Below are 15,825 nucleotides of genomic sequence, written 5' to 3'. Positions count from 1 at the left end.
GCATTTCTTTTGATTCATGTAATAAAAGGATCAATGGTAAACCTGCATCTTCGAGTATCTATATTGTGGTCGATGTTGTGTAGAATGAGTAAATACACTCGTTAACATTTGGCACTACAAGCAAATAGACTCGTTACATTTATATATATATATATATTATATATATATATATCATATTATATATATATATTTATATCATATATATATTTATATCATATTATATATACATATATATGTATATATATATACATAAAGATAAATGTATACATATACATGTGTGTGTGCGTGCATGCATGTGTGCACACATGCATGCGTGTAAAACTATTGCCTCTGTTTGATTTAACCTTTGTACCCATCACCCTGCCTGTGACTTAAGCTACTGATAAGAGCTTTCATATTATCTCTATTTTAGGCTAATCTCTCTGTCTGCAGATGTATCCTATTTTTCTAATGTTGTCTTCTTTCAGAGCAATTTGGTATGAGAGTTAGTTTAATGTTAAGTTTGTTTCTAACGTGGTAGACATCAGTAAAAATATACAAAGAGAGACTTCTAAGGTTTTAGTTTGAAAAACACAGAACATTATATTTTACAATAGATTTGATTGATTAAAATAAAAAAAAAACTCACACTAGTTTTATAAATAATATAGTAACAAATAATATATAAAATATTGTGTCTGATATGTAATTGAAATGTTCAAAATGTAATGTTTGAGTGTAAGGACAACACATGTTTCTGATTTATTTCAGTAGACTTCATACTTAATAGTCACAATAGTAAAAAGGAGAATTACACTTAATTAACAAAACACTAAATTTTAATAGCTGCAATAGTAATCTGAAATATGATACATGCATGTTATATTATTAATACTATTGCTGGGAATGTTAAGTAGAGTTCACATAATGAGATGCTCGGACTGTTTGTTAAAATTCATTTCAAAACATGTCTATAGAAATCTTCATTTTAATACTAATATATAACAGTTATTTTAAAATGCTTTAGGAATAAAAGTACATAAATAGATACTTTTCAAAATATGTATGTGAAAATATGATTAAATAAAATGGTGCCCTTTCTCATGCTTTACACAAATCTCTTTAAAGAATATGCCCTGTTATAATCTCTTTTATTTATGTGTAAATGTAACAAGGTTAATTCTTGAAAGTAAAATATATTCAAGGGAAAATTACTGACTGCATTAATGAGTAGAAAAAAAGCCATTTTCTTATGGTATTTTACTAGATGGGGATACATGTAAAAAAAATAGAATCTATAGCTTTTTAAAGAATTATATTTTTTAATTAAAACATGTTTAGCCCATTTTATTATCTTTGTTGTGACATGCCAGGCACTTGAGCTAACCCCCTCCACAGAGGCATAGCGAGGGGGGGGGGCGGGGACATAAGTCTCCGGGCTCCGATCATAGGGGCGCTAAAATGGGTTGGAAAAATAAATTGAAAGGTTAAGGGGGTGGGGGGTGCATATCAACAGTTTGAGGGGTGCAAATCGAAATCTTGAGGGGTGGGGGGTGCAAATCGAAAGTTTGTCTCTGGGCGCCGGGAAGGGTCGCTACGCCTCTGCCCCTCCACTCACCCCCCAGGACAGAGGTCCCCAAAAGACACCTGGAGGTTGAGTCTTCTTAAAGAACTGTAAACTGTATGCATGAGTTGCTAGACTGCTATATCAACAGCAGGGGACCAGACACATTGTACTGCCATGGTTGAGTCTCTAAGCTCCACAAGGAGTAAAGAGGATTTAGCCAAGCAAGCAAATTATATTTGTAATTTATCATCATCATCTTTTCACTTTTGTGTCGAGGACATCCTGGGCCACCACAGAAAGCTCTTATAATTTTAATTAACATGCATTACTCAACCTTTTGAACGTGATTTTAAGAATGGCAATTATTTTTAAAAGTGCCTTTTGAACCTAAGCCACGATGGCTAAAATTAAATTAAATTCTTTTTTTTTTAAATGAACTCTTAAATAACGGAGAGTCATTATTTAAAATACATGACTGAAGCAGTAAATAAAATAAAAACAACAATACAATTAAGTAATACAATAATTTAAATAATACAATATGCAACAATCAAACATTTTGTTTTTGAAGAATCACAAAATAACATCAGGTAAGTTTTAAGTATATGGAGCATACAACATGAAAGCAAATGTAATTGTTCTGTAAAGGAATAAGTCATCCTCAATCTTTTTAGAGTTCAAATTTTAAATATAGGTTCGTTTTAAGTACTTGTAATGGAATAATCAAGTAATTTAAAAAAAAACACACATTAGCTCAAGAAAATGCTTGCAAAAAAGACTTGTTTAGATTTATTTCTACTGTTTCTAGATTAAATGTAACATAATTAATATAAAATGTGCACAAATAATGCAATATTAAAGTGAATAGAAGAACAGTAAATCACAAAAGTTATTTTAAATTAACTAATTATCTTCTTTATTAGCACTACACACTTAGAACAATGATAATTAGTAATAAGGGTATTCATTAGATATAGCTTTTGGGAGTATAAAGTCACACTTTGACAAATACTAAAACGGCTGGTAGCAAAATAATATTGATAGTATTTACACATGATAAATCATAATTCTATCTAAAGTTAACTTTAAACAGACCACAGGAATTAGATCAAATAGGCCTACATCAATTGTGGGCTACAAGAAAAAAATCTGATGAAACACAAAATATAAGGCAATAATAAATTTTACTTGCTACAGGTCCTACTTAAAATGCTGGTAGCAAAATATGTTGTTGATAATATTGATAGTATTTATACGTAATAAATCATAATTCTATCTAAAGCTAGCTTTAAACAGTTAACGGTAATTAGATAAAGTACATGAATTGTAGGCTACATGAAAAAAATCAGATGAAACACGATATATAGGGGAATAATAAATGTTACTTGTTATGGGCTGTACTTGATAACTTCATCTAATACAGAGAAAAAAAAATACAGTTTCTGATAATGCAGATGTTTAATTTGCTGTAAAAAAAATCTCATTTGTTGTAATTAAAATTTCATGTAGGTTTATCAACTAGAGATAGTTGGGTCCAAAATACATTTTACTCTCTTAAATAATTAAAAGAGTTGATGTGGTCAAATGTCAGAGCACTAGACTGCTATCCTGAAAGTCTCAGGCTGGGAACTCAGACTCGAGTCTGTAAAACACACACTGATAGGCTCCTGCCTCTTATTTTGGAAGTAAAGGTGGCTGGACACAGTGCTGACCACACTATTCTTACATGTACTGAGGTCATAGAAAAAGGTGAACTACATCATTTTCCCCATTGACCACCCAGTTCAAACTTTGATTTACACTATCTCCGTGTCATTGAAACAGGCAAACTCTATTTCATCTCCCCTGTGTGTCTTAAACAAAAATGGGAAAGGATGATGATAATAATTAAACTATATAGAATTTAAGGCAGCTATTAAATTTTAAATTATTTTTTTACCAAAATTGTTAAAAGTCAATTTCAAGCCGTCTTCCACACTAGAGCCCACATGACCATTGCCAGGTACAAGACACAATAAGAAGACATCAGCTTGCAGACATTGTTGGTGGAATCTACAAGAGGCATTCAAGAAATTTTTGTTTTAATAAATACCAAGATACTACAGTGGGTTAATTTTCATTTGAGTGTACTATTTATTATATAAGCTGGGAAATCCAAACCCGTTACCTCACAATGCTAGTAACATTATATTCTATAATAAACATACTTTATTTTTATGCAATATAAACTTATTATTCCTATAATCTGATCATAAAAGGCTGTAAAAAATAAATAGTAAGTGATTATTAATAGAAGTCCAACACATTTCAACAATTTTGTGATAGTGTCTATTAACCGTTGAGTATTCATGTTAAAACAGATTACAGCTATCAAGTTGTGAACTAAGCAATTAGTTTAGCAACTTTTTATCTAAAGTAATTTAATCCCTCCAAGAAATAATATAATAATAATAATAATAATAATTATAATAATAATCATAATAATCGTAATAATCATAATAATCATAATAATCATAGTAATCATAATAATCATAATAACCATAATGTGCAATTAATTTTATTACCAGCAGTTTGATACACCAGTTAAAAAAACCTACTTGTATTAAATTTTTTATAAGTTTTACGCAACATAACTCAAGATATAAAACATTACATACTTGCCAAAAGAGGGGAATATGGTATAAATTTTTTTACTTCATAATAAGTCTCCGGTCCACAAAAAAATACTTTATGTTTTTCTGTAGAGTGAAAAATATAAAGTTCTATAATATGTTAAAATATAAATATTTTTATTTGATAAGGCTTAATTATACCCTCGTCGAGTTTATGTAATAATTAGAATATAATTAGATTACAAAAAGCACAACATTGAAATGAGTAAATAAAAAGTGCATCTTACAACTGTAATTTTTTAAATGCAGAAAAGTGTATTGATGGAATTCGGATCTTGTAATTGCTTTTTTAAAATGATACGTTTTACTATACCAAGAATAAAAAGAACAATGTCAAGAGTAAAGATGTTTCATCATACTCTGTATAGAGATGTGTAAGAATGTATTGACTTAAGCAAACTTTTTTTTTTGTCTAGAAGACTGCTACAGCACTCTCAAAAATACATCTGAGAAGACACTCAGGTCATATTAGATTGTAATACATCTATTCATTTTTAACGGCTATACAATATTTTCAACTAGTCTAGTTCAACTAACCAACATCTTTGTATGAAACAACCAGCCTGCTATCTTGTGTTCCAGGAACAGCTTTTGTCAAATTTGTGATGACTTCCTTAAGTCCATTGAAGTACCAGTTAGCATAGCCTCCGATTCCATAAAATTGGCAGGTACAGGTCCTAGTTTCTCCAGGATACATGGGTTCAGAGCTCTGAGATTCACAGGTCGGGTCCAATTCTGTGTGGTCAATTACTGGAAGAAAAAGATAAATTCAATAATGTTCGTGTTGTATCCATATCTGTCTTTGTCGTGGAGAAGGACGAATTAGATACAGTAAATGCATTCAAGCATACGCTAAACGAAAGGGACATTATGGTCGGATGTTAGAGCAATCCAATGTCACGAGTTCAGATCGCTGGCACCATTCTGTTACATCCCTGAGCCATACAGGCTGTGATGGGTACCTAGCTCACGTAAAGTTAATAATGGCAACCGACAGAAGTGCTGACCATACTATCCGTTCCCATGTCAAGATCACAGAAACATTACTTTATGCATTTAACAAGGGCATGCTTTATAAATGTAAAATACCAGATACAAAGTGACAGTCTATTAATTATAAGGAATTGTGAATTTTAAAGGGGTAGGCTCCAGAAAAAAAAACAACTTAATTTATGTAATCCCTGCTAGGGGGGGGGGGGGGGGTTACACTATCTACCTTCCCTAGGCTTATCTAACTAATCTGTCCGGCCAGTGCAACCGTGGTAGAACCCACGGTGGTTAAACCCTAACTTTAATCTAGATGAACACACACAACTTTAAAAATTTAATAAAATTTAATACATTTAAAAATGGAACCAGCAATAAAAACGTAAAAAAAAGAATACATGAAAATAACTACATATACAAAACAAAAATTAACAAAACACAACTAATTTAAACAGATTTTAACGTAACAAAACACTCAAATTCGGACTACCGTCAAGAATTTGATTCACTTATTTAAACATTTAGATTAAGTTTCTTTGACTTATGACGTATCGGATGGTCCAGGATCTGACTCACAGACTTCCACCCTTCATCACGACATCCAAAAGCAGACACTTAGACACCCCTGCCGGAAACTGACTTTCACGCACCTAGCACACTACACGTAAACAAATAGTCCCTAATTCACAGATAACAAACAACACGCCACGAAATACGACAGAATTATAGAAAAAGACACTTAAAATAAGCATTGACAACAATCTATATACATAATTCACTTCAGGGAGACGCTAGAAAACAAGCTGTAAATGCGCTCCCTACCATCCCCACCCCAACATGGTCTTAGTGAGCTGTGGTTCACGCTATGTTTACCTTCGTGGAGTCGGGTTTAGTGACGGCCATTAGGGGCAGATAATTTAGTTTGAAACGATTTTAAACGTTGGGGGAGGGGGGGGGGGGAAAGGGGGGGGGGGGTTATGTTCCTTAATGAGCTACTTATAGTGTTTTAAAGAAATATTTTCAGTGTCAGCGTTGGTACTGTCGAATTCACAAATTATGAATTACTGAAAAGTAGAAAAAACAATAACTAAATAGCTGCGTTTGTTATCCCGCGGGCCGGCTCGTAAAAACAAAATAGCTGTAAACAGGGACATAAACAGTTACACAACATGAAACGAAACGATACATTCGCCTTTTAAGTTACATATAAATAATAATGACAACACTCTAGCCGCTCACATTCACTTAATTGTGTATATGTAATTTAGGGCACTAAAAGGAACATATTTGCAAGAATCAGAGACTCTTTTGAAAATATGGTTGCCTTGGCAACGGCAATCATTTTGAAAAAAAATCTTTTAACGAGTTCTAAAATTTCATAAATTAATATATTTATCGGCCTTATGATCATTGATTCTTCTTTTACTAACGCTAATACAATTGGAAAACACTCTAGAAATTTTTTTTTGCAATTTTCAAAATTCGTTATGGTGAAAAAAATCTTTAAAATCAATACAAAATTAAATAGTAGAATAAGTTCCACTTCCGTTTACCGGAAATGGCTGAAAAGTTCATACAGAACTACAAAATTAATGTTATACTTATAACGGTATATACTGTAACGGTACTCAAGTTATCTTGTTCACAGACATACACATACACAGACCTACTGACAAAATTGCAAAACTATGTTTTTCCGACTCAGGAGGTGTAAAACGTCGAGACGTGAAAATCTCGATTTCGATTTTTTGCACGATTATAATACTTCCTCTATACTTCGTATTCGAGAAAGGCTTACTATTTAAAACGATTTTTTCCCGTTTTTTCCGGAGCCTACGCCCTAAAATTTTACTTTTAAACCTATTTAGTAAAATATTAATGCACACTCAATCGACTGCTGTGTGTGGAGTGAGAGATATGATTTATATGTATGCTTACTTGTTATGTGGACAAAAATATCAATCTGTACCTGCTATCTACTCTTCTGCAACTTGATATTTATCCAATAGAACTCAACTATCTCTATACTTAATATTCTCCAACACTGCTTTACTAACAACTATTCAGCTATATGAACAGCAACTAACACGATATGCTGACCAACTTTCAACCCCTAAACTAAATTTCTGATGCTATCTATCGCCAGCCAAACAGCCTGTGGCTGATGAACTCCCTTCACCCATTGAACGTGCTATAGGCCTTTCTATTGGCTCCTAGCTACTGAACACTGGCTTCTAATGCCGATTCTAAAATAACTACGATAATTGATCCATTTCTAATTTTTGCTTAAACTTTCATCACCACATTGTGCATATCGAAATGATCCAGCATAAATAATTAGCTTGGAATATTTTTGATATCTAACACAAACGCTCATAAAATTAAGTAAACACCTACCATATTGAGATAAACCAGACGAGCTTCTTTTAACTTGAATAACCTGAGAGCCGTTCATGAGAGACATGTTTACAGAGTAGTAGTGGAGTTCTAAATAAATAATTTCCATTGGAACAGTCAACATGCACCAGTCCTTGCATAACCCACTGTCGTATTCAGTCGTGTGATTGTTGTAGGACACATTTCCTATGGGATATTCCGGTGCACCCTGCAAAAATTTTTGGGTGCCATTACATTTTAATAATAGCTACAGAAAGAAAAAAAATTACGTCCTTGAGTCCACCTAGCTGATGGGTACTTGACTCACGTGAGGAAAGTGAAAGTGATGGGACACTGTGCTGACCACAGTATCCCTTTCTATACCGAGGTCATTGAAACAGATGAACTCTTATTCACCTTCCTTTTGGCCCATTAAGTTTGGAAAGGTAACTTCACAACAATAAATATTTTAAAATCATAAACTAAAAAGGCGAGGGAGACAAATAAAATAAAATGCATGGAAGAAATGAAGGAATGAGCAGCATTTTGTGTGTTAAAGCATTACGAAAAGGTCAACACTGGTGCCCCAATCAGTAGCGGAGCAAGGTCGGGTGTCACCCTGTGTGGCACCCGTTTCACTTGCAAAAAACTTTTCATTTTGTCGTAAATTACAAACTTATGTTTCCCCTCGACTCAGAAGTGGATTTACAATAAGTTATTACACTTTTCAACAAAATATTTTTCCTCAGGCAAATTTTGCAACATTTACTTGATGTAACTCTCCCCTCCTCCATTCCCCACCCTCACGCTAATACCTTTAAAATGTGCTCAGATAATACTCAAGTTTGTATCTAAAGTCTGTTATTAATAATACAGTTGGATGTAGCAGCCCCTACCCTTGATGTAACTCCCCCCCCCCCTCTCCCCACCCCCAGGCCCCAATGACCTATAACGGTTAATAAGCGCTAGGTAAAAGAAAAAAAATAACATACCGACATATAGAGCTTAAAATCACAGCTGATATTATATATCATCAATTCAGTGCAGCATTTAACTGTCTCGACTTTGCGATCCTCACTTGATGAATAACAATAAATATAATCTAGTGAAGCTGGATACAAAACAAAAAATCTATTATGCATTTTTATGAATCACTGAATTGGTATTTTAAAAAATCAAAATCACAGAATAACTTATTAGAGCTCATTATTCCCAAACTAAGTACCCCACAGTTTGATTCAAAATTAAAACAAACTACACATTTGATCCATATTCTGCAGATTATCGAAATAAAATAATGCACAATTACTTTTAAAATTGCGTTTAATGTAGAAATTGTATTTAGTAAAATATTAAAAGAAAATATATTGCTTGAACAAAGACTACATTACACACCATTATGTCTCAAAATTTAACTTTAAACTACAGACTGTGAATCTCAAAACAGTTGCAATTAAAACTGTGTTCTGCTGATTAAGAATTCCTTACAGGGTGAGTTACAGTTTATAAATAGTCATAGTTATTATTTTAGAAGGATAATAGTGCACTACATGGTGAAGAGATTAAAAGAACAAATTTCATAGAGTAAACATTTGATAGACGGAAACATTTGCGAATACAATTCATGTCAGATTTCCTAACAGAAATAATTGTGTTCAAAAGCAGAAGTTTTTTTAGTATAGGAAAATGTGGAGATGTTTGATGCTGACATATTTTTTTTTTCTGATAGTTATATTTGAGTTTTTGCTGAAAACAACAATGAAGCAAACACCTTGTGTAAGGTCTTTCTCTTATTGTATGTGTCCACTCACATTTTATTTCTATCGTAACTAAACCACTGATGTTCATTTTTCCTCCATCTTCTGTACCCAGGGTCATTATGGCTGAAATTTTGTGGTCACCAGGGCCTAGTGTCAAAAGTGGAATTTGAAGGCTACAGTTGTTCTGGAACGATCCATTCACAAGTGTCGAGTGGATTTCAGTAGCATTCTCAATAGCAGTAAGGTTATATAAGAAGGTATCATTTGATGACTGTATAGATAAATAGATCAGTTCAACGTTCTAACAAAAAGTTCATCGCTATTTTAAAATTACATAAATACCCTAGGCGAATGCAATACCAAGCTTAACTACAAATAAATTATTTTTAAATGATGAAAACTTTTTTTTTAAAACTTATCCATTTTGACAACTTACAAAATATCCATTTTCAATATAAAATTCGCAGTCCTCCATTTTGTACACAGACTCTGATGAACAATTTATGAAGGCTATTTTGTTGTAGATGTCATATTTACAGTCGAGACGCATCACTGCAGCTGAAAGATAAGTTTGTTAAATATTTGTTTTCATTTAAACTGTAGATTGAGTGAAGGTAAAATAAAAGGGTATTCGTAAGTGAAAAATAGTGTTGCCACACTTTCTAATATTACTGGGCTAACGCCTCTTCTCCTCACACAAGTCCTACCATCAACCTTTGATTGTGATGGTTTTTATGGAAGACCTCCATTTTTATTTTAAAATATATTGATACATTTGTTAATATTAAATGTATGCGAGCCTGATAATAATACTGAAAAACTATTGTAATCCTTCAATATCAACTTAGTAGAATTTAGATAGATGTACATGTAGACCTTCAGGCTAGTCTTAGTCTCTGGAACTTACCTGCAGTGTTAATGAATAGGCACATACAAGTCAGAAATGCTGTAATTTTGTTTAGACTTGGCATTGTTGAACTTGTAAGTCTTGAAATTTTAAAACAGATCAATAGTATAGATTAGTCTAAATGTTAGTATTTATTAAAACTTTTAATAAAAGTATTTGATCTAATCTACACCTAATCCTATAAAATTAATATTTGATAAAACATAGTAGAACAATGAACTCACGAGCTAGATGTACTTCTTACTAGATTTAGATGTAGTGAAAAGCTAAATAGCTAATAACATATATTTAATAAAACATAGTTTTTTGTACGCTATTTATCATGAATAAACCAAACGCCAAAATATGGGTTCATATTTGAAGGCCTCAGATATCTGTTATCTTTTAAAATTAAGTGATAAGCTCGTACGTCATAGTACATTGTGTAATGTGTCAGACATAAAATCTAGTCCAAAGTTTAAATCGATGTAGTCTAATGAAATTTTAATTGTAGAGATTAACAACAACACGGGAGCATTATCAGATATGTATTCATTATGGGAGAGCTGTAAGGTGTTACTGCAGATTAATGCTACGCAAAAGTAAAAGTAAACATTGGGACGGGGGGGGGGGGATTTTTTTTCTGCAGTTACCAATACTTGTTGCAGACCAGGCTATGATCTTGCAGTCTTGTTGCCTAGTCGCCGGCCGAATACGTGGCTGACACTGGCTCGGGCACTAGCCAATAAGGCCGTCGTTGTCTAGGGGTATTTAATTATTCCACCCGAGTCAGCTACAGTAAAGTAATCAACGGAACAGGAGACCTTAGTTTGTGCTGTTTATTAATTCGCTGAATCATTGTTCCGCTGAGCGAGGCTTCCCCTAACCGTTAAAGTCTGGAAGGCTTGTTCGAGAAAGAAAGAGAGAGACTAACTAACCTGCCTGTATTTATAACCCTGTCTTAATCCCCTAGCTGTTCCCACGGGACAATGCGCTCAAAACTTGTGAACCAACACATTATCCCCCCTGGTGCTAACAACCCTGGCTACTGGTCAGTATAAATACTACTATTGTCCTGCCAGAGCGGTCAATCTCTTTGAACGTGTCACCTACTGTCCATCCCTACTGTGTACCCTGTAATCTTGTGAATAGATGCTTGTGGAATTATGACCCAACAATAGTGTTATAGTATACAACTACATTTAGTTAATGAATTACAAGAGTAAAATTGTTTGAGTGAGGACTAAGGAATTTAGTTCCACATAAGCTTCAACTACTAAATGTATTATAAAGAATGCATCTGCCAAACTTTGTCAAGTAATATACAAAGACAGGCAGTAAACCTATATTCTTTTGTGGTGATGTTAAATTGTCAACACAGGATATAATTTTGCGATCAGTTTTTTCCTAATGACTCAAGTTATTAAAATGTTTCCATGGGTATAAATAAAATGCCTAGGATACGGAAACAATTGAACTATACTTCAATTGTTCCATAGACTGTCAGGTTTGAATGGGAACTTTACTTCACTATGGGAATATAAAATTATGGGTATATAAATATATGGGTATATATATACACTCACACACTCACACACACACACACACACATATATATATATATATATATATATATATATATATATATATATATATATATATATATATATATATATATATATATATATATATATATATGTAGCCTATACTATATGTAGAAAATAGGGCCTATATAAAATCATATATATATATATATATATATATATATATATATATATATATATATATATATATATATATATATATATCCCTAGCACTAACCATAAACCAAGTCCAACCATAAAACCCTAAAATGAAATTCTGACTGACCATAACACTATATCTGTGTAGGCATATGGCAATTACAGGCCGTGAATACACTGAAAATGTTAAAGCGAGCCTTAAACTTCCAATTGCAAGTTGACACACGTACATTCCAACCCCCATCTTGTCTCAAAGTTAGAATTTGAAAGCATTGCTCATTGCATGACAGTATAGACTTACTTATTACTTTGATCAAATACTTAACGAATTGAGTTGTGAATTGAAGCTACTAAAAAATGCTGTTCTACAGAAACATTAAAGCAAGTCGAATACGACTTTACCACCGACTTTTCAAAGTTGATTTTGAAGCTTTGGAATTTAGGTGAGTAAAACATATTTTATGAAAATTTTGTTTCTATTTTTGTCTAGTGTAAATCTCTAGTAAAGGACTACACACCAGTAACATTGCTTTCCATCAGCTACTTTTTAATACAAAATTATGAAAAAAATCTGGGGCAAGTTGATACACTGGGTTAGCTTACAAATTACATTGGTTTGCTAGGCAACATAACATGTTTTCTTTTTTCTATGTTTTAATTATTTGAAATGTTGTAATTAAACAATTAGTCTTATCTGTACCATAATGACCATAATCTGCTGAGTTTAAAAAAAATGATTGTTTGCTCAATTCATGAGAAATCATATTTGTACTAATGGCCTCATTAGATCGGTTGTCACCAATGTGGAGCTTTAAAGTGTATTTCTCTATAACTTGTTACTACTATTACAAATGTGAAGAGCTTTATTTTCTATATATATATTTTCAAAAGGGTGTCTCCACGTACGTTTCTCTTTCTCTCCCACCCACCCCCCCCCCCCCCACTGGACAAAATTACTCGTGCATCAAACTCATGGAATCTTATCAAGAAAAATGTGTAAATACGGGTTGATAAACTAAGGCAACACGATTATTAAGTTTAGTTTAATTAAAGTTTTGTGACTTGATCATGCTGTCGTATCTTTGTGACTTTTTACTTGGTGCCAACTTGCCACAGCAGGGGGGGGGGCACGAAGCATTAAACTTGACCGTAGCACATTTTTCAATAAGTAATATAGGCCTACATTTTAAAAAGAAGATTGAATTCATCATACTTAGTTTTTTTACTTCGTCAATTTGTTGTTTAAATGTAGGCTTGTAAGTCTAATCCTGTTCATTATTATTTTTATTAAATCTAAAAAGGTCACATATAAAAATTAGACGAAATTGTAACATTTAACCCCACCATGCCCTTTTAACAATCTAACATGTTTATTTTCGTGAGTCTATTATCAGACATTATTACTATAATATAGATCCCATAAATGGGAAAGAGATAACTAGATTTAGGTCAAGATCTACAGCTTCTAGTCTGTAACGTTATGAGGAATTGCATTCTATTACAACGTAGTTTACTGATGTCATAGGTTTTATCAGTTTGCGTACAAAATCTAAATTTAGTAACAGATTATCAACAAATAAAAAGGGATAGCCTAATATATTTCTTTATCTGAATTCAGATATGGAATGTTGGTACGCTCTAAAATATTTGGAAACGTGAAGTTATCAACTGGTCTATTTGAGAACTTTAGTAGATTATATTATAGCGCTGACAATATATATATATATATATATATATATATATATATATATATATATATATATATATATATATATATATATATATATATATATATATATATATATATAAGAATTGTAAGAACCTAATTCAGTTATGAGATATATAAAAGAAATGTCTATTAATTTTGCAAGGGTGTCGCCTAGGGGGGTGCGATTTTTCTCTATTTACGGTATACAAAAAATAAATAAAAGTGGATTGCGGTTGACACTGTTTATCTGGTCGCCAAGAAAATTTGGGAAATTGTTGAGAATACTCCTGGAGAGGTTTCTGCGCAATAAAATTTTGAAATTTGCAGGGGTGGCGCTCCTGCAGGGCGCGATTTGTTTTTTCTCAATGTACGATATAAAAAAATAAATGTCGATTGCGGTTTGACACTCTTAATCCGATCGCCATCAAACTATGGGGAGTTGATTAGAACACGCCAGGGGAAGTTTCTGTAAAAAGTATTTTTTTTAAATTACGCAAAGGCGACGCCCTTGGATGGTACGATACTTCTCTATATACAATATATTTAAAACAATTGAAAGTCGGATTCGTTTCGACACCGTTTATCCGAGTGCTATAAAACTTTGGGGAGTTGATGAGAATACTCCCGAAAAGGTGTCTGATGGGGGGGGGGGGGAGTGGAATTTAATTTCGCACGGGCAGCTTCAGACAGGATGCGATTTTGCGCTCCGGTCTTTACCGTGAGCACTATGGCGCTTACGTTCGTTTTAAACAGTGAGACAGACTATAGATAAGATGAAGCGTTATAGTCATTCACTAAACATAATCAGGCGCGTCCATTGGCGTCCTTGTAGCGGTATGACGCATACGTTTGCTTTAAGGATTGTGATAGAATATGGATAAGAAGTAGTCTTAAAGACGTTCACTAAACTGAATCAGACGCGCTTGATAGTGCCCCATGAGGGTACGATTAGCCCGGCTGTCCTGGGACTTTTTAATCCCGCGGCAACGCACGGGGACGGTCGCGCTTGATTAAAATATATACGTGTTTCGTAACATTATTAAAATAATTCTATTGCTTCCCTTCACACTTATCTGATTTTAATTAAAAAAGTAATAATTTTTAAAAATAATATTAGTTTAATCATACTATCTACTTCTAAGTTTACTAGAAAAAAAAGAATTCAACTGCAAACATTTCGGCGTCTGATTTCAAGACTTTCAATTCGACAGTCATGTACTCTACCATCCAACTAAGCTCCATATAAAAATATATACTTGCTAGAGATAAAATGCAATTTAATACTTAATTGCATGTTTTATTTAACGTATGTTTACATAGTTCTAGCTTCAACATTCTTTACCTTATATAATATCACCTTTTACATGAATAATTGACCTTTTACATTATTAATATCACCTTTTTAATGTGTCATGTTTGGGTTAGGTTAGCCCGTCATCCTTCCTGTAACATAGGCCACGATAAGAGCTTTCGTCATCTATATTCTGGGTTAGTGTTTTCTCTCCAGCTGTACACTGGTGTATCAAATCTTCTTGGTGTTTTCCTGAAGGTCAATGTGGCATACAGGTCAGCATATCGTTATCAAGTTGTGTCGGTTTTGATGGACACCAGTACTAATGTACATTGAAAGACGTTTTAAAGCCTGACACAGTATAGGTTTTAATGTAAAGAACACTGCACTTTATATTTTCAAATATATTTTTATTGCTTAGGGTATATAAAAGATTATCAGCAGGTTTATATTTATAAATAATATTTAAAAAATTAAATGTGATAATGTAAGCAACACATTTTGTATAATATATTATTCATATTTTATCAGTGGAATGTTTGAATAAAATGAAGAAAACATATATTTCAGATTTATTTTGGTATTATAACATATTAGGCTATGTAATTTATACACACATTAAATTATTAGACAAAATAACCCTTTTGTGTGTAGAATTACATTTAACATATTACTATATTTTAATAGCTGCAATAATAATCTAGAATTATTTCTAAGTGAACAGAAATAGAACACGCTGTGACCAGGTTGATAAATAATATAATCTTTTAGGGCAAGTTAAGTAGAGTTGACATATTCTGATGGTTTTAGCAAAGAAAAACACTTTTTGTTAAAATATTTTTTTTTCAAATTATATC

General features: G+C 32.7%; 1 protein-coding gene across 2 annotated transcripts; it reads right to left on the bottom strand.

Moving 5' to 3' along the window:
* Positions 1 to 292: 292 nt before the first annotated feature.
* LOC131950126 (uncharacterized) lies at positions 293 to 10,592 on the bottom strand. Of its 2 annotated transcripts, none has more exons than XM_059312167.1 (10): positions 10,473 to 10,592; positions 10,249 to 10,328; positions 9,778 to 9,899; positions 9,393 to 9,612; positions 8,574 to 8,692; positions 7,603 to 7,810; positions 4,756 to 4,968; positions 4,204 to 4,284; positions 3,486 to 3,598; positions 293 to 2,960 (listed from the first exon to the last, which is right to left on the bottom strand). In XM_059312167.1, the coding sequence occupies exons 2-9, from the start codon at positions 10,310 to 10,312 to the stop codon at positions 3,507 to 3,509; spliced, it is 1,119 nt and encodes a 372-aa protein (XP_059168150.1). In that variant the 5' UTR covers positions 10,313 to 10,328; positions 10,473 to 10,592; the 3' UTR covers positions 293 to 2,960; positions 3,486 to 3,506. The 2 variants fall into 2 exon arrangements, with proteins under 2 accessions (XP_059168150.1, XP_059168149.1); XM_059312166.1 differs by having other exon boundaries at positions 10,249 to 10,319; positions 10,473 to 10,585.
* Positions 10,593 to 15,825: the final 5,233 nt, after the last annotated feature.

This window comes from Physella acuta, unplaced genomic scaffold (assembly GCF_028476545.2).
Source record: "Physella acuta isolate Inbredline_101_S28 unplaced genomic scaffold, ASM2847654v3 ptg000738l, whole genome shotgun sequence".
Lineage (NCBI taxonomy): Eukaryota > Metazoa > Mollusca > Gastropoda > Physidae > Physella > Physella acuta.
Note: the sequence above shows the minus strand (reverse complement) of the source record. Positions and strands in the feature narration are given on the sequence as shown.